Raw genomic sequence first — 24,570 nt, forward strand, 5'->3', positions numbered from 1 at the left:
ATTTACTTTTAATATCCACTTTAGGCAATATGTATGCATCCTGTTGAGCATATTTTACAACTGGTGGGCAGTTATGACAAATACAATTAAATCGTCTGCGTACAAAAGTAAAAATAGTTCTAAAACTTCTACCGGCACTCTCGAGTTTCCTTCAGCTAAAAAGGCTATTCAGATCGTTACAAAATAAAGAAAATAATAAAGGCTATAAAACACAACCTTGGCGTACGATCATAGGACAATCAAACACATCAGTAATAATTGTGTTGAACATCACACATGCTTTTACATCATTTACATCGCTCTAATGATTTTTAACATTTTCCACTAATATTTTCACGAACTAGCTTTTGGTACAGTAAACGTCTTTTATACTATCAAAGGCTTTTTCATAGTCTATAGATAACGCACAGCATATACCACTTTGTTTTCTTAAATATTTGTGAATTAAAGTTTATAATATAAATATATTATCTGCTGTAGAGTAACCAGCTCTAAATCCGTCTTGTTCATCGCCCAGTAATAATTTCTTTTTCTCTACCCATTCATTTCTCCTATTATTATTCTCCTATCGGTGTATACACTTTGCTTAATACAGATAGTGTACTAATGCCTCTGTAATTGGAGGAATAATTTGCATCCCTTTGTTCAAAATTGATATAATGCCCGCCGTTGACCAAAATTCTGGAAAATATCCAACATCGAATAGTTTATTAAATAATATTGTTTAAATTGGTGCAATTATGTTATGAAATATGTATTCTAATTTTTGAAGATTGCGTGCTGATGGTGAAATCTGTAATTTGCTTCAGTTCATTCAGTTTTTTCTGTTTTGTGCCATCACCTTGTACGGTGCTGTCATACAACTACTAAATAACCTTTTAATGTGGTACTATTCATTCGGAATGAAACATGGTCATACTTTTTGGGTGTGTACATTTTATTTCACTGGCATACATTTTTGGAGAGTACCTCTTTTGGATATTAGGTCACATTATCTATTTATATATAATCACATTAAATACGTAGCAAGCGTACAATGACAATTATTAACAACATCAATGAACATTTGAATGCCTCAATGAAGACATTAAATCTAAATGTATTTCTTTCATCTTCAACTTTTAATATGCGGAAATAAAAATTATATATCTACTTAAATTGATTGATTTTACTACAATAGTATGCCAACAGCTTTGAGATGAATGATGTTTACCTTTGACTTGTACGTCTGCAGGGAAGAAAGCTGGAACCTCTTTTTTCCAATAAAATCAAAAGTTATTTGGGACTAGTTTTCGGGTATATGAACTCTCAATGCTGAATCGATTTTCTTGCAAACAAAGCAAGCTTTCAGTTTAATTGACAACAGAGATAAACAAAATTTGTTCCTTTTAAAGACAAACATTAAATATATTTTCTGTCATCATTAAATTTTAATTTACAAAACAAGACTAAAATAATCTCTATAAACAACCGCCTTTTACTACACATGACAATATATAGCTCTTAAACATTCTTTTCACGGTCACATTATAAGATAAACAACGAAACTTAAAATATAATTTCACTGAACTAAAATGAAACGCCCCTATCTTTCAAAACCAAATAAATGGCGCTCCATAAACGTGCCCTCGTGTGGAACTATATTTCTCTCCTCAGCTAGGGTTTCAGCAGGGAAGAATGCTGCGACCTCTTCTTTCCATTCTATTAATCGGAAGTACTTGACGAATGCCATAACGGGAATGAAGATCACGGAACTGAGGATGAGTACAGCTGCAATCAGCTGGCACCACCACGGCAATTGTTTCGTCACTGTTATTCCCTGGTAAATTAATAACCGTGTGATATAGTCACGATATATGTTTCATATGTGCTATGAAATCTGAAAGAAAGGCTCACACGAAATTAGAAACGTTTATAGAAGAAAGTGCACGCAAACATTTGCACAGAATGTATATAAACCAAGCAGATTGAATTTGAAATTTGTAATACTGATAGGATATGCTGCTCTTCAAGTATGAAAACAGGACTAAATAAAGGGAATTACACACACACACACATACACACACAGATATATATAAAACCAATTTTTTGTGTGCTGCATGTAGGATTGACATTGAATAGTTAAAAGTGATGATATGTTGTTGTTTTTTTAATTTTGCAAGGTTTTTAAGTCTATACTATTACCTAAATCTCCCGCGCGTATCTTTCGTGTAACTACACTTTCTAATTGAAATATAAAAATAATGGCTGCAGTATTGCTCTAATAGTGCGCCTATATAATGTAGTTCAACAATACTAGTACCAAATCTGAAACTGTTTTAAATATGTTGGTAGGAAAATTATAATTAACAAGGGTTTCTGGGTGTTCTTCCTGTGTAATTCGGAACACCGAAAGCCGTTTTCACTAGTTCGGAGAGTTTTTAAATTTTTTAAAAATTTCTGTGTGTGTGTGTGTGTGTGTGTGTGTGTAGATTTTCATCAACACGTTTCACCCGCCAGAATTGCGGGTCCCAATACAGAGCGGTCTACAATGCTTACCAGGTTTGCGTCCCATACTCCATAGACAGAACCCTTGTTAAACATTTCAATTAGACTAGCAATGAAAATGACCAGCATGGCGATTGGTCCTGCAAATCTCCAGCAAAACATCCAGAAATAGTTTGGTCTCACACCAATCATCAGCTCTATGTCGTCACTGAATCTAGAGAATGGACATCATATATTGTTTGAACGATAGCGAATGTGCCGAGTTATTTATATACAATTTAAAAGAGGATAACGACGCAATATGAAGCCAAAAATTTATAACATGAATTTTTTTTTACCTCCCAAGGGAGAGAGTGAGATGATTGAAACAATTTCTGGTGATCTCTGGTTGAACTTGGACTCATTTAGTTGCCTACAATTTCAATTTGAAACGAATTGATTTGTAACAATCGATAATTTCAGTAAATAGAATAATCCCATAAGTGTGAGGTGTGATGATCTGTACGACTTCCACACATTTTGTTCGCCTGAAATTGCTTCATATTGTGTCATTACACAAATACAGTTAAAATACTGTTGGAGTTCGGTCAATATAAATTAAAAAAAGGAATATTCCAAGATTTAACAAATATTTTAAGATGGTTGCCTCCTTAAACTGACGCCATTTTCTCCAATGTGGTTTCTCGTTGACATATTGTTGTCTGTTTTTCGTTCATTAGTGACAATTAAGACAAACGAATGGCTTTTATGATAAAGTAAGCACGACTAATGTCTACTTTGAAGCTAGAGATATATTAGTATAGGATAAAACCTAAAATTCTATGTTATTGAGTTATCTCCACATTTAGGCCATTTTATTAAAAACAAAATCGCTGTTTCCTCCACAACGAATTTCTGTATTTCTCTTAACAAGATTCGCAAGTGTTGGTCACCCCTGCGTGTTTGATTGAATGAAACAGCGAGGGAATTAAAGGTTCATAGCGACATATTAGCGGTGAAGGTCAGTAAGTGCCATACAAACGTTAGCTGAAATTGAATATGGAGATTGACAAATTAAGAGAACCCGCAACAATATTGAAAGGCAAGAGACAGAAGACGAGATATTAAGAGCCAAGCATCTCCAATATTATGCCATTTCTTTATTGCCTCGATCGACCAATATGTATATATCATGTGATTAAATCCTATTGAATCATTACCATATCTGAAGGTTAAATTTGCCTGGATATTGCCATCGTTGTAATAAGTACAGTAATTCGCCTGGGTTTTCTATTTTTGATCTTAGCGAGGAAGCTAAAACTATGCAAAAACTCGATCTATTCAACCAACCAACATGCTGTCTCATAAACTAATCAAAAGATCGACTTCCTGATCAACTATCAATCCGGCTATCCGATCAACTAACCAACAAATCGACTGTCCAATCAATCAACCGACAGTCTGACTGTCCGATCAACCAGCCAGTCGGGTAATATTTCATTGACTAGTATGAGACAACAATTACTCAAACTCCCACCCCCATTCCGAGGTTGACCAAAATCAGGAAGATATTTTGAAAAAAAATTAGTGTTTTGTAGGCACGGTCTGTTTGCTGCTGACATATCTTGTATGTTTCTTATTTTAATAATCATTAAAGGGTAGATTATAAAATTGTATAGAATGGTGCATTTGTTTGTTGTTTAATGAAAACTACTGTAAAATGTCGCCGTTTTCCGGGTGATGCAGACGCTTTTTGGTCACTTTTATTACGTCATTTTCTTTACATTAGTACTACACAAAAACGACCTGGACAACCAATGATGACATCTGTCAGGATTTAATAAATATGGTGGGTTGATATATAACAATAAGTGAGGCGTATCAACTATATTAGAAATGCATACAGTTGAACTTATACAACAAATAAAAGGATTATAAATGTGATCCGAGTCGTGCAGGAGCATGTATAAGAGACTTGATCAGCGTTACCTTTGAAGTCCATATTTATAGGATATAACTACACATTCGCTGAGAGCGATTAGAAGCAGTGGAATGTTTGCGCAGTACGAGTCAAATAGGTCGAAAACGTAGGGTCCAGTAGATGTGGCAAAACATAGGGCGATGAAATATGATACAAGACAAACTGTGCCTGAAAAGAAAACACGAATAATGTAAACGGTCCATTATACACCATATATGATAAGTTATTTTTCAGAACAATTCTTTTTCAGTAAGTCTTGGTAACTTTGGACTTAGTGCTATTGAGAGAAAAATTGAAAGATGCATGTTTTCTCTGAATTGCAAACTGTCCACAAAGTTTAGTGACGGTTTGTGGCATAGCACTCGAGTTATTTTGTAGAAACTGATTTCCTTCTTAGAGTCTCTCTGACCATGACCTTTTAACTTTCAATCTCTAAACATCAACATTATTTTTGTCCTTGTCTCAACAAAGATTCTTAGTGTAAAATGATAGTAATCTACAGTGTTTAGTAAAAAAAATATGTGACGCAGAACTCGAGACATCGTGCGAAAACCATTTTTCTTTCCAGTCACTGCGACCTTGACCTTTGACCTTTTGAAACCCAAATCAGTCAGTGTCTTACTTATCTACAGTGCATGATTTTTACAGATCGTGGTCAAGACACCTTGAGGACAAGTCAGTTTATTTATGGAACCGTTTTCCTTATTTCAGTTTTAACGACTTAGACATTTGATATTTTAAACACGAAATCGCCAGATTCGTTCTTCTCAAGTGCAGGCTACTTATGCAGCGTGGTAACGGTAGATGTTTGAGAACTCAGAGTTATTGTGCGGAAACAAAATAATTAACAGACGGACCTACATCATACCACACGTATTGTAAGTCTGTAAGCCTGCGTTTATCGGCGCCATTCCTGGTCTACCTGATCTGAAACAATATGACGAGTTTTATTTACACTCTTGATCATATAAAATACATTATGATACTTACATACTGTTTATGCGTATGGACGTTGTCAAAGAACATTACATATGGAATTTAGAAATCTCAAATGAAGTTTGTAATTCTCTTTGTACTATTATTTTTGTCTTGTTTCTTTTTCTTTCTGGGAAGTACACACGGTTGCGGAAATAGAAAAGCTTAAACGTCATAAGGCGAGCTTTATCTTGTCATTCTCTAGACAAAAGGTAAACGAGATGTTTCGTTTGGGTGCTACTGATTTGGATTCTATATTTTCTGTTCCATACATTGTGTTGGATGTCTCCACGAAAGTTTAATTATTAATATTCTTATTCGGTGACAAAAATAAAAAAGCTACTTACTACAAATAATTTCTTTACGGACTCCTGGAAAAAGCATGAGATCATTTATGGAAGTGATAGCACCCTCTAGAGTTCCAAACAAACTGTCAATGCCCAGGGTTACAAGCATTAGAAAAAACAGGATCGACCACAGCTGCGCCACCGGGAACTGGTTTATAGCTTCAGTAAATACGATAAAGGCCATCCCCGTTCCAGCAGCTGACTGAGAACAAAATTAATACGAAGGTATATGCAATATCAAATAGGTAATAATTATCACGATGATCTGCATCCTACTGCGTAAGACTGGCATAGGCAATTAGGTGCTTAGTCAGCATTTCTTAGCAGGAAAGGTGATTTTAATATGCAGAAGCAATGTTTCTTTTTTCTTTCATATGAGATTATTGGTCGGAAAATCCCTGAATTAGATGGGTTCTGTACCTTTTACGCTTAATCACGAACAGTGTAATTGCAGAATTTCTCAAATCAACCTTTAAAAATCTGGATAAATGTTGACATGATATTTACGATACATATAGGGCACTCTAAACAGATTTGGTTTATCGTCAAAGAACTTAACCAGATAAACATATAAGTAAATCCCCTCTTAAAATAAGTAATCAAATCTCAATAAAAGCTTCTGAATGTATCCCATTGTAAATGTAATGATAGAATTTGGGATTTTTATTGCATCTTCGAAGCAAGCTCTTGTGCTTAATGACGCTTTTACAACTGTTGAAAGCAGTATTAAACAATTTCTTATGCTAATTCGTGGAATACACTTGTTTTTTTAATGCACAGAATCGTTGTGGAGATGAAAATCACGAGTTTTAAGGAATTTTACCCGTTACGAGGAATGGGGTTGGTGTAACTATAACGAGGGCAAGCACGGGTTTTTGGGATTTCACATGTTGCTGGTAAAGCGACTGAAGAGATTATACAAGGGTGGGAAAATTGCGGACCGCGGGTCAGATCCGGAACGTGGCCTGGTTTTACCCGTTAATTTACATTATAAAATGTGGGTTTAAAAATCACTTATCAGGCTCGCACTCTGGAGGAAGTTGGCCAATGCATGGACTATACTGTGAGGAATGATAGGAAGATTAGATTTATTTAAAGTTGGAAAATAAGTACAATAAGTACTTTAATGAAAATACTTTCTCCAAAGTATAAAAAGCAAAGGTGTTTCACGATTGCATTTCGTTTTAAAATTCAAGAGCTATAAGGATATATAAAGAGTAACTAAGCTCAACAAATGAATGTCGACTTCAGCTGTTTTATGATATGATGACATCAATAATAAAGATGTGGATTCAAACTTTATAAATCTGAAATTTGACTCACATCCTCGATAAAAGACTTGAAGTTGCAGGTGGAGTTATGGGCAGCTAGTGGCACCGGTTTTCCCAGAGTGATGTTGGCGGACGCACCTTGTTTATCTAGGCAGTCTTCATATGCCATTGTCGCTTTATAACCTGGGTAAGAAAATATATATAAAGGGAGTAGTTAATACTTTGTACCGAAAGGTGAATTGGGATAGCAAAACGGGTTGCTCAGAAGTCCTACTGATGCCCCTACCCTTACTAAAACGAACATCATGCACAAAAACTGTACACAATTTTTTTTCATTGCAAAACAACCATACCTATTTCCATATTACTCCGCTTTAACCTCCCCGGTAATACACAATCCATATACAAATACAATAAATCATAAGTTATCTTATCGAATGATGTCAGTAACATGAATTATCATACTTTTTCCTTTTATATTTTGAAAACACATTTCTAACATTAGGGCATGACGTCAAAACAAGACTAACGTGCGAGGCGTCCGTATGTAATAAGGTCCTGCCAATTGGCTTCTAATGCTGCTTTATTAACAACATATTGCATTTTATCATATGATACATAAACAGAATCATAAGGCTATGTTCATTTCATATCAGTATTTTATAAATATCCTTTCATAACTTCAATCTATTGCTCTCCAAGTTTAGCAATGCAAAAATATTCCGCTTGTTAATCCAGATAAGGTTCTCTATAGTTCGCTGGAGTGTGCAATTATTCAAATTAACCTATACAAATGAACTGTAGTATTTACAGTTGGTCAAATTAATCTCTGTTGGGTAAGATATATTGTGTTAGCAACTTACAACATTTTAACAGCATGTATTGACTTATCCAGTTACTCAGAATCTTTATATTGGAGCCCACAATTTTCACTAGTCTTATCTTTAGAAAATAATAAAAAGCTCATTGGTCGCTCTATAAATTGGACAGACGTGTTAATTATTCGCTGGGATACATACATTTCAAATAAAGAAGTGTGTTGTTAAGTTTGGTCAGTGGAAGAACCAATGATATTGATCAATTTATCCAAATATAGTTGGTCCAAGCATACACCTCTTCTATAGTACACGTCGCATGGGTCATGTATGCGCATTTACTCATTTTAAATTAAATATAAATTGTTCTTTTAAAATTAACACTAATTTTCTTTAACCAAATTCTATTCAATCCTGACTATTGGATGCTCTGCACCTTGACTGTCACCAAGAAACTTCCAGACGAAAATTATCTATCGCTATGGACTTTTACAATGGGGGCCATGTACTAAACTTGGGTCAAAATAAGAGCGCATTGAGTGGAATCGTCACAATAGAGGGTACTTTGAATTTGTTTATCAATATGCGTAACTTTCATTGTGACATCACAGCGCTCGACATTCAATCTCGATTATACTGGATCACACCTTTAGGTTCATTTCGTCCAAAAATGTCTACGTACTTTAACATTGATTTTGCCGTAGGCACCTCTCGGAGCGTCAACATAATGACCTTCCAAAGGAATATGGATGTATACGAATCCAAATGAAGTGAATACCTGCCGCTTAAAGGTATGTACAATCAAATTCTAAAATATGACACCCATTACTGAAATAGTCGGTGTTGAATGCCTACATGACCGACGTGACTTGTACTATAGTTAACTGCAATAATGTCAGGGACAAGAAATAATTAAACAGTATAAATTTGGGGAGCGATTGGCTAAATACGGTTATATGTACACAACAAGTTGATACAAATTGTGGAAGAATTTATTAAGCGAAGGCACTGTTGTGACAGATCAAGTAATATACATGAGGGATAAACAGTTGATTTATTTGAAGAGAAAAAATATATTTTTAGCATGATCTCGCAGAAACATCGCAATGCAAATCCACTTATTGAAAAGGTTTATTTGTTTTTCTTACAGAACCGAATGAAATATTACTCATGGCCCAATAAGGCATCTTAATCACGAGTAAGATAAAAATAAAAAATAAAAATTTTATTAATAAAAAAGAAAATTCAGCTAAAACGTATAAGAATGCAGGATGAGGAGAAAATCTTCGAAGAAAAACAGTTGAAAACTAGATTAGAGTGACTTCTGACGTCCGATGGTGCTGTCGTCTGCAAGAGTTAAGAATCGTCAGTAGGTTTTGGAAGGAAAGGGGGAGGGGGTACCGGAAAAATTATACATTCTGCTCTTACCTAGGATAGAAAATACAACAATGGCAGTAAAGATTGAAGTGACGAAATCAGCGATCGACACTATAATAGCCTCCTTTACAAAGTTGCTGCGGACGGGATTGTATGAAGCAAAGGCTATGAGACAGCCAAACGCCAGACCAAACGAGTAAAATATCTGGGTTGCGGCATCTAACCAGACTGCCGGGTCAAATAACCGCTTCCACTGAAACGAAAGGAATATAGAATAAACCCGATTATCCCATCATTCAATTATTCAAATATTCGATGCCACCATCGATCAATATTTAGCCCCTCTCTTGTTGAACCGTGAATTTGGATAGTCGGGAAAACGTCAATGTGCCACAGCCATAACTAATAGTGCGGATAAATCGAAAATGTGGATATAAAAGGAGATTAGTCCATGCAGTGTGGTTAATCAAAACTGTCAGGATGTTCCTTCGGTCTGTGACCCATTAACACATTTTTCCTTCTATTTACAGTCCAGACTGTCCAGTCTCTGATCATGGCCACCAATCTCTCTCTCTCTCTCTCTCACACACACACACACATTAGTGTCCAGCAATGTCGAAAAACCGTGACTTTGATTTTAAGATTGTGCATGAACGGACTCAAACTCAGACGCGACACCCATTCAAATCAAGTTTAACAGATTGTAGAAATTGTGATTCGACAAGTTCTCTTTTCATTCTAAATGTGAAGATTAGGCGCCGCTATTTGTTGTGTAGACCAGCCATACATGATAGAGTGCGCATGGAATTCTATGTGTTATATGTACATTACTAATACCTCCATTGCATACCATATCTACTATGACTTTACTTCAAGAGAAATAGCATCGTCAATCTTCACATTCGGAAAGAGTTGTTGCTATAGATAACAAAAGTAAGTCGGTTAACGGATCGAATCACAAATTTTGATTGTTAGACCTGATACGTATAAGAACAGAAATGTCCGTTTAACGTGGCTGTCCACTGTGTTGATGCATTCGTGATTCCTCTCATGCACAACCTAAAAAGTCTCTCGCATGACATAACATCTCAGTATAAACGAAAGAGATTACTGGCCGTAATTACTATGTTCCCAAACAAGTCTGAATATTAGATGGAATGCTGTAGACGCCTGCATAAAAAAAACTGATATTCATATGGCTGATATTACTGACATTTCGAACTACAAACTTGCTAAGTTCCGGATTTTATTAAAAAACCTATCACTTTTCTTTAGGCATTATGAGATTGCGAACTACAAGCAAGAATTATTTAAAGTGAAGAGCTTTACAACGTGGGGAAAGTATTCACCTCCGAAAATGAAGATTTGACAACGAATGTGCTCCCATAAGCATCGTCACTTTTATACTTTGCAAACACATATTAACACACTTTTTTGAAATAATTGTGCTAAGTTTAAAATTACTTCCAAGATATTTATTATATTGACTTCAGTAAGACATGAAAATTAATTAAGAAAGTAATGGCGCCACCTGTTTGGATCTAATTTGTTGCTCTTAACATACAGACTTAAGAGCTGGTCTGCGTAGGGATAATATCCTAAATTGGTTAGTAAATCGCCAGAGAGCAAAGTCGCTTATTTAGAGACTCTGGAGCAGCGTGTTCCAAATTTATAACATTTTGTAGAGACTCGTTATCAAATTGTTATCAATGAGAAATGGGATAAAAACAGCAATAATACTGGAGTTGACTTGTCAAACAACAAACATTTCTTAAATTATGATCTCCAAGTTTCGCTACTGTAGTTCGCGAAATGCTCAATCTAATGGAGACCTAAACATAACAGCGATCCAACAAAACTTTTGTTGCAGATTTAGTGCATAAGCAATTCAAACCACTTTACTGTTCTAAAACTTCTTTCAGACAACAACTTGTGGCCGGCTGCTGTGGTCGACAAGCATTATCTGCGTGTAAAGATGTCGAGACTTTAAACCATTTTCCCAGATAATGGACGAACGAGAAGAGCTATCGAGAAATAGCTTGAAAAGTTAAGATTTTTTTAAAAATCAGGCCCTGAAGACATAAATTTAAATACGCCTGGGTTTATAATTATTACTGTTTTACCCCAAACTGCACGGACTCTCAAAAGACGGATATAGAAGACTATGTAAAAATAGACAAACTGAGTCATTCTTGCGTCTGTCACACATTTAAAAAATGCACGATAATATCAGTGTCTTGGGTTTTTAATTTAACGAGAGCTACATGAGCTTCAAATGCCGAGGAAGACTGGTGTGCAGTTACGGAGAAAAAAGCACCACGTCCAGAATAAAATTGAATTCTACTATGATGTGTCAAACCTGTTGATAAAATCGCAAAAACTTTGCATGCTTCATTGTAATAAATAAAACAAAGAATAGTGCTTTAGCTTAAACTTAAATGTAAGATTTGGCCATCGAACGATGAATGGGGTGAATTTGTTGTTCTTTTAAAATATAAGCGATGCTAGTGAAATGTCTGTGGTGAAACTGACACTAAATTCTGCCAGTACCAATGTTCACTCGTACTCACAATATCAAAGAAATCGTAAGCTCGTAATATGGTGTTCAAATTCTCCGCATTGAACAACAACAGCAACAATAACAAAACGTAAACAATAGCATCAAAGTAGGGTAACTATCATAAATTGAACAATCTCGCACCTAATACTACATGTTGTTCACTTATGATATCGCGTTAAAGTTCACAATGGTTCATAAATCAATATAAGACTTCATTTACAACAGGTATTATTCCAAAGCCCTATATAGGTTGCAGCGACTCACATGACCTCTAACGCGATATTGGAAGTATTTCGCGCAATATGCAAACTATGTCTGTAGAAAGAGGGTGTTGGGAGCTGATTAAAAATGGCAGAGTGGATAAATATTCACGCTGGATTAGAACGAAAACAGTCTGGAAATAAACAGAGATGTACACGCTAACCAGTACTTAATATTCTGCTTTCTGACTAGTAGGTAATGCCTAGAAAACTACCAATAAAAACAAAAAGTAGGTTCGCAAATTTAGTTTTTCTCCACACATGATTTATACGCAACACACTTTGTCTTGGAAATGCACGACAATGGCCCAATAACAAAAGCAAGAGGAAACTCGGTCAAACATTACCTCTGGTACGAAGAGATGTTCCAATCCCTTGTCAAACCCCTTTAGGGTCACACCCCGGAAGAAGAATATGATTAATACCAGGTAGGGAAACGTTGCCGTGACGTACACAACCTGAAAATAAAGACGTATTTTTTGGGATAGCAATACGATCGAGAAAGCTGTATCATCTTGTATTTAGAAAGTGATACCAGTAGATCCAACAAATGAGAGAGAGAGAGAGAGAGAGAGAGAGAGAGAGAGACCGACAGACAAATCGAAATGATGAAATTGGTATCATATCGCAAGCTTAGTTAGAAATTCCAGTTATGAAAAACAATCGAGTTAATGTTTATTCTGTTACGGAACAGCTAAAGGTTGATCTTGAGTTGTAAATGTCAGTGCACATCCTCTATATTGCATGGTAGTCAGACACAAAGCCCCAGTGCAGTATTTAATAGTCAGGGAATGACAGCTAACACAATGATCCTGGAACGTAAAAGGTATTTACGTCTTTATTTTCCTGTTTTCATTAGGGTTATACTTTACCGATTACATCATGAATTGGAATATTGAATACTTCTGTCAAAATGTCAGAGTCTCCTAATAACGCAATTTCCCAAGGGCAAGACGTGCATGAGTAAATTGAGCCAATCAGGTCCCTTCCCGTAATATTTCAATAAATGATTGATGATGCTAATTTCCGTTTATTTTGAGAAAAAAAAATCAAACGTTGTCCCTATTAATTGATGAGTAGGAGTTTGAAATCTAAAATAGCAAGTTGTTTTCTTCCTTTCCATCGATATTTTCAAACCATATTGAATAATGCTTTTTACCAATAAATTAGTGTTCACTTTAGAATAAACAACAAATACAAATGTTGGTATTGCATTGTTAACAGTCGAATTTCATTAGGCATGGACATGACGGAACATGTCCAGTATGTTCGAACTCGTCCAGGAGGGTCAAGAAAGTTAAACAGCTTTCCTAGTTTATTGTCTGCTACTGAAAGCCGCAAATATCGAATCTATCCCAGAAAGTTCATTACTGCAATGCACTCATGTTTGAATGATCATTTTGTGATCAGCAGGTTTTTGATCTGAGATGACACGACACTATCAATACGTTCGACCGAATGAAAGATAGATGGATAGTTTTAACGATATTTTAAACATATTACTGGTTTCATCATGTCGAGGAAATGGGATTTAAGTGTATTTCCCAAGAATACACAGAGTTATCCGACCCGGTCTGGCCTGGACAGGTATCGACCGCGTGTTCCATGAATGACGAGAAAGAGGCTAATATCCATTCCAGTAAACCACATAGAACTCCTTGTTAATGATATACATTGTTTGCATAGTGTAGATCAAGACCTACAGCAGCATAACATGCCAGCATATAAGGGTCAACACTGTTCGTGCTATAAATGATTTCATGAGAACAGTGCAGATCCAAATCTACTGGTGCATTAAGGTGTGGTCTACACTGCTTGCATTCGGTTTACGTAATACACGCTGCAATACTGGGTCAACCACGATGAACGCTGCTGTTTATTTTATTAGATTCGATGGGCTTTTGGACATAAAGAACCTAATGTCTTTTGCGTTCTCAACAACAATACACCATCCCAAATGGGCAGCGTACACTTTGTGCACCGACTCACAATGGTGTATATAATACTGTCGTAACATAAATAAAAAAGTTTAAAAAATATATAATCCTATAATTTACTGACTCTAATAATTCAACTGGATCACAATATTTAAAACGTGCTTAAATGAGGTACTGGTAGTAGTAAAAGTAGCAGCAGTAGTTGTAATAGTAGTAAAAATATTAATAATAATAGTAGTGGTAATTGTGACAGTATCGTTACATATTGGTTTAGACTCTAAAACAAGCTGTCGGCAACCTATGGCCAACGCTGACACGCCATAATCTTTGGAAAGGCACGCGGCACGAGTTTTGTACTGTATGTACTAAGAACGATGATTAAAAATGAAATGGACGAATATGACTTGGCACGCAGCAGTCAATAATTTAGCGGACCTGGCTTAGCAGTTCTAAAAGGTTGCCGATGTCTATTTTAGAGGATTCTGGAAATAACATACTTACTTTGCCCGAAGATTTAATGCCTTTGATTACACACAGGAAAACCATCAACCAGGCGAACAGAAGCGCCACGGCAAGCTTCCAGTTCATGACACTAGGCGAGTCGATCGAGGGCGCTATTTGCAGTGTCTCTCGGTACCAGAAATAAGTGGTGGGGCCGCTCCTCTTGGAAAAGACATCAAAACATTGTACGTATCTAAAATCCATGTCACACGTGTAAAATATCCCCCCCCCCCCATCTCCCAGTAACTCTCGCTTATTTTTTTTAAATTTTTTGTTGTTGTTTTCCATCTGTTGAAATCGTCAAACAATGCTAATTCGGGATTTCGTACACTGAGTCCTAGAGATCGTACAAATGAATGTAAAAATATTAAAAATAAACAATTTGTTGCTAAGTATTTCAGCAAAGGGTAAAGATAGAAAATTCAAATCAAAGACAATTTACTTTGAAAGGATCAGTAAAGCTTTTGTGTCAAACACACACACACACACACACACACACACACACACACACGCTATTATTATTAAGAGAATTTAAATATTTTCAAGCTATATCGAAATCAAAATATAGTGGATTGAAGTGGCCATTGGTGGAGAAAGTAAACGTGCCGTGCAACGTATTCGAGTACGGTTGGGCGACCACTAATCATAACTTTTGACGGTATTGAAATCGAATCATTTGTGACACTGAATGCTTTATACACTGTTTTATCTCGCCCACCCTACAACCTTTGCTTCCTATGTGCATGAGTGACGGTAAACGGAATGTAGATTAGCCGATTTTTAAAGTGGTGAGCTAGATTTAAGAGTCTGGTCTCTGGTGGTGGTGGTGGTGGTGGGGAATTATTCATTCTAGTATGGATTTTACGAAAATTTTGATTAGAGTTTCAAGGCTTTTCTCTATTTTCTTTAACAAAGATTCTGGGATGAGTCATTTTATGTCCTTTTTTTTGGCAACGGTATGTTGCAAAAGGATAGTTATTTTAAGAATATGTGTCAAATGGGGATGAAAGCATCTTTCGGGGATTATCTCCCAAAGCCAACCCACCTCACCCGATACCTTCCTCCCGGCTACGATTAGATGGTAGAGGTGAAATTTACCTGGCATTCCTCGTTGACGATGGTGACGTTACCCACGGTTTCCATCGGGCACGTGGACCACGGGAGCGGGTTCATGAAGCTCTGCACTAAATAAATCAAACACCAAGCCATGATGGTGTTGTAGTACAGCGCCACGTTGAAAGACACCATTGCCGAGGCTATGCCTATTCCGACTAAATAGGGAGATATCTTTAAAAGAAAAGTAAAAAAGCCACAAATCTTGTAGAGAAGGAAGACGGTATTCAAATTCTTGCTTAAAAAGTATTAAATTACTGCCTCAAAATCATGTTGGTGGTGGTGATCATGGTTTTCATTATCATCATCGTCGTCGTCGTCATCATCAACATCATCATCATCATCATCTTGAGCTTGACTATTTCTACGATCATAATTATTAGTCACAAACATTTCTGTTACTATTAGTAATGTTACTGCACATTAACAATTAAGAATAATTTCATATGGACCTTATGTACATATATAGCCATGTCGGAATCGTAAATATGACTTTACATTTGTGTCTTTTTCTCCCTCAGAGAATGTGAAGTTTATAACAAGCACAATATTTCTCTTACATAATTAAACTTTTACATAATTATAATTCAAATGAATTTTCTAAAAGGTGCCCACAATTACGTCCAAAAGTAAAATATATCTGTACTCCACTGATCTTTTTAATTAAAGATTTTGTTTACTAAAGTACACATATATAAATTGTATATTCATTCCATATTATATTGCATCTAATATTCCAGGAAATATTAAAATACTATTAAGATATGAACGTATTAAACAACCTATCTGTTTCAGCGTCGTTGAATATAAACTCATTACATATAAACTATATATATATATATATATATATATATATATATATATATATATATATATATATATATATATATATATATATATATATATATATATATAACTAACTTCATCTCTTTGTACACCACTCTAGTGGCCTAGTGTCCGCCTCGGATGCGGGAGGTCGTGGGTTCGATCCCTGGCCGAGTCATACCAAAGACTTTAAAAAATGGTAATAACAGCTGCCTCGTTTGGCGCTCAGATTTAAGAGATTAGTCTTAAGACAGGTCGGCCTGGTGTCAGGATAATGTGACTGGGTCAGACATGATGCTACATGTCAGCGGCATGATGCCCAAGTGCTATACATCACTATAAACTGCCACATTACAGACATGGTATCAATATGACTGAATCATTGTTAAAGTGAAGTTATAAATCCAAATCACACACACACACACACACACACACACACACACACACACACACACAAAATCTTCAAACAAATGTATATCTTGGAAATGACATGGTTATAAGTAAAATTAAGGGGAAAAGCTTTGTACTGGTGGATCTGAAGACGATAAAAAAAGCATCAGTTAGCCGAGCCATAGACCCTTAGGGAACGACCATTTAATTCGGGAGGGGCATAAAATATTTATGGAAAAAATGGCAGGCCTTCAAATAGCTCTCAAATAGCCACCCCACCCACATCTGAGCGAAACACCTGTTTTTATTAGAGAAAAAAAAAACATTATAAGACTTATTCTATATATTAATCCAGTTGATTTTAAAAATCTTTTGATAAAAGAAAAAATGCATATTGGTTAGAATGTACAGTCTACCTCCTCCCCACGTCCCATCATCACCAAGAGAAAATGGTGGATCATTCTCCTATATGCACCCGATCCAGCATTAACTCTATATTTCTTGCCTAATGTCTCTAATCTAACTCTCTATTTTATATGTACCTGATTCCAGGACCCGATGGCTCCCTTCCGCAGCCGCTGCCCGACGGCAAGTTCGAGGTAAAACAATGGTATACCCTCTACGGCGATCATTATAGCGTAAGGAATAAGAAAGGCCCCTGGGGAAAAAAATTGAATATAGTGACGAGTATAAACAAACAAAACACAATCATTTGTTTTGGAGTTGAATCAGATATCAAACTGTTTCAGTCGGTTACTCAATGTACTCGACGTCTTGTGCTTCGTCTAAAGAAGCAATTAAAGTTTACTAGTTGTACATCTTCATTATGAAACAACATCAGAATCTTTTGTTGACGATAGTACGTTCTCAAAAGAATAAGACATAGATCTTCAGTGAGTGGTTAGTGTTTTATTTTAGTGAGTATATTTCCTTTTACGTTTATATAGTCGTGTCAAGATATAACATTGATATAAAAATTGCGTCTTAACTTATTGCACTGGATGCACACATTTTTAAACACTAGTAAAACTCAAAATAATAAGTTCGTGTTATCCATGGAATAAATGCATTTGATATACTTAATTTATTGCTAATTTTGATTCTTAAATTTATTAACATTTATTTATCAGTTGAAGACATGTATTAGTGTACCTCATTTATTTAAGGCCATAATACCAAATCCGTCACATGCACCTTCTTGCCTTGGCTAAATACATAAAGTTTGGTCAGAACATATTTTATAGTGTCATTGTAATTGACATTTGTGTACATCAGATCTTTAACCTCATCGCTGGAACCCAGTAACAGGAACCAAAGATGAAATCCTTCCTGTAGATGGTTACCCAACTGACATCACAAAGACAAAGTTTCCGAGCTGTGATAACAAATAGACGAACGGATGAAAGGACAGTCAGTCGGACGGTATATATATATATATATATATATATATATATATATATATATATATATATATATATATATATATATATATCATACTACCCACCCACCTCGCAAAGCTATGTAAACAGGACGAACCCACTATTCAGGCCTGCTTATTTTTTTTTCTTAAAAAAAGACCCAGAATGAGTTTAGATGTTAATATTGGTTATTACTCTTCAAACTAACTTGAAATTCACTAAATGCTAAACAAACACATAAGTAATTTTAAAAAATCTGTTCTTTTTTAAAAACCATGACAAGATCTAGTTGCTGAATAGAACTGGTTAAATCCTGGTACACGTCATCAATTCTGAAAATATAGGACAGTTATCACTATTCAAGCCACAGTTCTGTCGGTCACAGCTGTCTGAAATGAATCTGTGAGGTTCCTTTGCTTTGGAATAAATATGCAAGAAAGTGTAGTAAAGAATGGTTAATCGCAGTTGTGAGGGCATCATAAGTGTCGAGAAGCGGACTTTATGTCAGCTCTGGGAATATGCATTGGAATATACAATGAACTAAAACTAGAATTTTGTCAGATGATTGATATTTCCCAGACGGTATTGCTGTAAGTGACCATATCTTGGGAAATTTGATCATCACATACTTTACAAGGCGATACATTTTGTTTAGTCTTCCTCTGGCCTTTAGTGTCGAGTAGGTTAGAGATTGGACTGACGTTTAAAGATTAAGTCTAATTTACAATACCATCACGACTGGTTTTTCGAAAACGGCGAACTTCATTACAGTTCTCATCTTTGATGGTTTTTAGGGATTATAAACATAGTTATTCTGCTTTATCATATACTGATGATTTTTTTTTGTGGTAATAAGCTTGGAAATGAATTTAACACAAACTTTCGTGGACAGAATGCAATGTTTTCCATATCGTAAAATCTTTTTTAAAAAAAGTGTTGGCATAACTAGAAGGTACTAATTATATTTACTTTATTTAAGACAGTCCTGTTCCTAAGTCACAACTTTACATAAAATAAGACTCTTCATGTTATTAAGTAATAACTGGGACAGGAAATGTCATATATATTCAACACAGGTTATGTGGAAATTTCTGGAATTAATTATTTTTGACTCAAACATGATTGTATATTTAGCGGAAGTGACCTTGTCGGACAAGGCCGAGTCATATGTTATTGCATTCAAAAGCCAAATGGCAAAATTCAATAAACATTTTATTTCCTATTTGGGATCTGCTATTGCATGTTGTTTTCAGCGAAAAAAATCAGATACAAAGAAAAAATTATATTTCTAGGGAGTACAACATAACGCAAGACCAGCTAAATGGTCCATTTTGTATATCAGTGAAGTAACAATGACTATGTTTTCTAATTTCATGGTGTTTGTTTTTGTAATCATATCATTATAGATGTTTTATTATCTTATAGGTGTTGTCTAATGTTGTAAAGCGCTTAGAGCTTCTAAAGATTAGGCGCTATACAAAGTCCTCATTATTATTATTATTATTATTATCACCAGAATGCAATGCTTCGTATATCTAGAAACCCATTCAGCTGAGAAAGAAAGAGTCTAATTAGCAAGCTAAGATCTAATTGTGTGGTGGTATACACAGGCCATGAGACTCTCGCGATTTAACTCTAAATTATTATGTTGATAATGTTATTTATGGTACAAGAACTTGTTTCCTGTTTCGATACAACCAATTGATGATATTACATTTGCAATTCTAATCAGCCATAATTGTCATGGTAGACTAATTAGTTTTGCCTACAGTCTAAGTCTGCATGACAATGCAAGATGATCGTACAAGCTCTAGCTGATTAAAATCGAGAGCTCTGGGCGACAAAACGGAGATCTGACACCGATAAAAGATCATGTTCTGGTGACCTTTGGGATTCCTGGCCCACTTCTTTGTAGTATCCTACTAAATAAAGTTTTGCATTTCGAGATAGCGAGAGCTATTGTCAGTAATGTTATGTTACGAATGGCGTTTGTCTCTTTCAGAACGTTGAAAGCTGCGATTTGATTGGTCCATTTGAAGGTCAAAATAATATAACCTCATATCGGTGCCAATTAAATTTTCTTGTTACAAGTAGATCTTGATTGTAATTGGATTGCGTACAACTTTACAAACAGGAGTCAATGACAAAATGAAAACTAACCCAAAAAACTCTTTAATATTGAGTTGTCGTATGATAAAATAATGAAAACATATTTTGGCTCAGACTAATTTGAATATAACAAAAGATGAATTTGAAGCTTAAAATTATTGAATACAGCAGACGTCAATGGCCCATGTACCAGAAGACAACACTGTGGTACCGCTCTGGCTTGAGTCAAATATATTCATTTAAAGTAGGGATAGATATCAAAGCATTTCTTTGAAACCCGTGTAAAGCAAAGATGCTCGAAGGATCCTCAACCAGTACCTTGTGATTAACTGGTGTGAAAATCAAACTTCTCGTTTAGTTGATTGGATTATTCTGCACAAACAAACACACACCAGAACATATTTTTTTGTTGTTGTTGTAAAAAGTGTTAGATTGGTTATTTACATTACTATGGCATTGCAGATTCTGTTCTTTTGCATTTTCGAGGAATATGAACCCATTTATCTAATTAATTTTTGCTTGTAATACTAGTCCTCTACTACAGCCAATATATCGTATTATCCACACTCTAAAAAAAGCCAATGACGTTAGCAAATCAGTTTGATAAAAAGGTTCTTCAGACGATTCCATCTGTATACGACGATGAACAATTTATAGAGGACCAATCTATCTGATCACTAAAAAACTGTTGTGACTTCTGAAAGGTGAATATGGAATTTATGCAATCAGACAAATCTTGATTTCAAAAAGAAAACAACAAATGTTTAGAGGTGTTTGCTTTGTTCACAAGTTATGAAAATATTGTATGACACAAACAGTCAAACATTTCTTCTTCTAATTTAACAGCGTTATATGCTTGTTTATTCGGTGACATTAAGTGAAGAATCACAAACGCTGATAGGAATGCAAGAAGCAAAAGAAATTACTAGCATTATGGTTATTGGATTCTGCGCAATTGTTTTATTCGCGTATCTAATATTATGACACGCAACGCAAACATTTACAAAGCATCCGAGCGTAACCGTACACACGAAATCAATACCAAATATGTGCTAACAGTTTAGTGTCATTACGTATGGACATAAATAGTCTGACTGGTCAGCAGGGAAAGGCCTGTAGCAATACGGAGCATGTGTATGATCTGGATTTTTAACTTAGCTTTAAAAAGTTTTCAGGCATATCGCTACGATGTCCGCAGTGTGACAGTTTATAGTGACATCTAGCTCTGGGGAATCATGCCGCAGACACGTAGCATCATGTCCCACCCAGTCACATTATCCTGACACCAGGCCGACCAGTCCTAACATCAACCTCTTAATGCTGAGCTGCTAGTACTATTCTTATAAGTATTTGGTATGACTCAACCAGGGACGCTCTAACCACTAGGACACTGGAGCGGTCGTATTAATAACGAACACTGAAACATAGTTGCATGTATAGCATGGAATAAAAAACTAATAAAGCTATAAATCTACCACAGAGACGCATTGACCTTTAAAATCTAATAAAAACACAATCTCAGATAGTTACAGACGATAAAAAGCAATTGGAGCTGACAGTTCCAAGACATCTCGTCTAATTAATGTTCCATTATTCAATGATTTAAATGTTGTTTTTGGGCAATTTCTAGGAATATGAAATATGTTGCAATGTTTAATTACTGAAATAATTATGCGTGATCTTCTTATTTGTTTATTCCGGTATGTGCAAACGTTTTGTCAACCGTCCATTGTTAGTGGTTTTATTCGGGTTCGCCGATCTCCTCTGCGTCGAAAGCATGATAATGAAGTGTGCCTAATATAAATGGTTCCAGAATTTTCATTAAGTCAGCGTAAAGCGGATACGTTTAAAGATGAAAGTTTAAAGTCTAAGTTAACATTCTTCAAGTGCTTATAGTTGACCGTTCACTACTGACACACTAGTATGTGCTTCAGAAAGCACTGATTGTTGACCAAACTACGAATTTAAAAAATCAAAACATTTTTTATGTAGAAAGATGCGTAAAACATTTGTCGTGAAAACGAAAAAAGATTTCTAGCATTTTCTCGGCCGTGAAGATTGTTATCAGGATATCGACATAATATGTCCACTTAGGTCATCGGTCTTTTATGAGTCTGACGTTGTAATCATAGAAGCATGAATGGGATTCATTCAGTGAGACTTTCTCTGCCCTATCTTTGGCGGAGATCTCAAGAAGCCACAGAAGAGGTCTGCCTGGGCCAGACTATATCAAGAGGCCTCAATTGAATTTATCCGCGTGAAGATAGAAATATAAATTTTTCAGTTGTAACATAAGACTATTGTTTAAATTTCAGAGAAGTTTATGCAAACTAACGTTTTATGTCTTTTGTTGTATATTATAAGTAGGTATACCAATATTCGCATGGATTCACTGTTTCTTTTCTGGACTGACGCAAAGGCGAATGGCTTATTTATGAGTCCATTGCAAATGCGTACTCCCCTTGTCTTGATCATGTACCAACAGTTTTCAGATTTGAACAAATTAATTTTGGTTGGATTCTGTAGCTTACACTGATATATCGTATCGGTCCGTGAAGGTGCAGATACGGTAAACACATCGGAACCTTGGCTAGTGAAGAGGATAACTGAGATATTCACGGTAACAATAATTGCCACGACATTGGCGCTGCCGATAAAAGACGATACAAGTATTGTTGTTAACACTTATCGGGTATGCTGACGAATTTTTTCCAGAGCTGGTGATATTTATGTGACCCGGGACTTGCGTCGTGTGCTAATGTGCGTGGTTGTTATGAGTGAGCGAACGAGTGAGCGATCGATCGCGGTGCATGATTCCCGTGCGTCACGTGTATGAAAACCACCTCTCCGCGATACTAATAAAAGGCTAGGGAATTACTGCTCGAGACTGGAGAGAGAGTCATACAACACCTCGAGCAGTGCGGAGATTTGTCTTTCACGCAAGTGAAAGACAAAGGGATTGAATACGTTAATATATTTCAGGAAAGTAATACTCTTCGAGTCTGGTAAGGGATTGTTTTTATTTTTGTGATAAAATTATAGATGCCGGTGGGTGGGTTATATAATGTGTATTGTATTTGTTATATTATGTATTATGTTCGTCTTGTATTCTAAGTATGTGTTTTGTATTGTTTTAGTTTTTTTTTTTATTGTACCTCATACCAACTGTCATAAATCCCACAATCGACAACAAGAGTACTTATTTCTTTGCGAGAGGAGTGAGAGCTCACATTTATCTAAAATTTATTATACACGCCTGTAAGAAAGAAATTACTAAATTTTTATTTTCATATTTTTATTAGAATGGAATTTGAAATTAGAAACTCGTACATTTTAAACTGAAATCACGGCTGTGAGGTTTTGAAAGAACAAATAAGACCATCCCCCAAACTAACAACCAAACACTGGTAATGAATGGTGTTACGTAACACTTTTACTAAGTACCAGATTCTTATAAAATCACTGAACTGATTCCTTGCTGGTTCGTTACTATAATGTGATTTGATTATTACTTCAGAGTGTGTTCAAAATAGTATTTGTAATCACTGGAGCCACGTTGCTTCTCTGATTAAAACTTAGACCGCGTTATTCATTAATATAGTGGCCAACGGCACACTAGTTTACCTTCACTGTTATCATGCTGCATATCTAGCATACTGTGTACAAGTCATAGCTTCTTGCATTTCTTATGCATTAGTATTCAGACGCTTAAGCCACTGATTTCCCGACACTAGAGAGAAAGCTGATCTATTAGTTTTCTTCTGAACGGAAGAAAGCCACATTCAACTAATAGATCCCCAAGATCAAACGGACGTTTCTGATGAGCATTAGGCAAATTGGCTTCAGAAGGGATTAGTAGACACGCTTAACCCGTACTATCCAGTTAAAAACAGGTTAATCAGTTTTAATCCACTAAAAACCGGTTTTCAAACTAACATGCGAATAACCACCTTTTTGTATTGTGGTTTTTATATAACTGTGACCCCGCACACCAAAATAAAAAAACAAAACATTAAGGGCATAAACCCACATTTTACATAAATAATTCATGGCTATCAGATTTAAAAAACCAATAAGTAGTAGACCTTATCTTCACCTGCAAGCTTAATGGGCCCGCCAATTACAAGTTATATTACACAGAAAATTACTATTTTAGATACAAACCACGTGACATTAAAAAAAATACATTTTCATATTTGATAGTGATGATTCATTGAACATATAT

General features: G+C 35.6%; 1 protein-coding gene across 1 annotated transcript in view; it reads right to left on the reverse strand.

Moving 5' to 3' along the window:
- Positions 1-1,319: 1,319 nt before the first annotated feature.
- LOC149780332 (sodium- and chloride-dependent transporter XTRP3-like) overlaps positions 1,320-24,570 on the reverse strand; it is a 101,567-nt gene continuing 78,316 nt past the window's right edge. The window contains exons 2-11 of the mRNA XM_089937208.1: positions 17,361-17,476; positions 15,589-15,777; positions 14,491-14,652; positions 12,400-12,510; positions 9,284-9,485; positions 7,093-7,223; positions 5,770-5,971; positions 4,456-4,615; positions 2,539-2,701; positions 1,320-1,819 (exon numbers count right to left, since the gene is read on the reverse strand). Of these exons, the coding sequence (XP_089793334.1) occupies positions 1,586-1,819; positions 2,539-2,701; positions 4,456-4,615; positions 5,770-5,971; positions 7,093-7,223; positions 9,284-9,485; positions 12,400-12,510; positions 14,491-14,652; positions 15,589-15,777; positions 17,361-17,476 (1,670 nt within the window). The 3' untranslated portion in view covers positions 1,320-1,585. The remainder of the gene's footprint in view (positions 1,820-2,538; positions 2,702-4,455; positions 4,616-5,769; positions 5,972-7,092; positions 7,224-9,283; positions 9,486-12,399; positions 12,511-14,490; positions 14,653-15,588; positions 15,778-17,360; positions 17,477-24,570) is intronic.

This window comes from Sinohyriopsis cumingii, chromosome 16, assembly GCF_028554795.1.
Source record: "Sinohyriopsis cumingii isolate HCF-2022 chromosome 16, ASM2855479v2, whole genome shotgun sequence".
Taxonomy (NCBI): Eukaryota; Metazoa; Mollusca; class Bivalvia; order Unionida; family Unionidae; genus Sinohyriopsis; species Sinohyriopsis cumingii.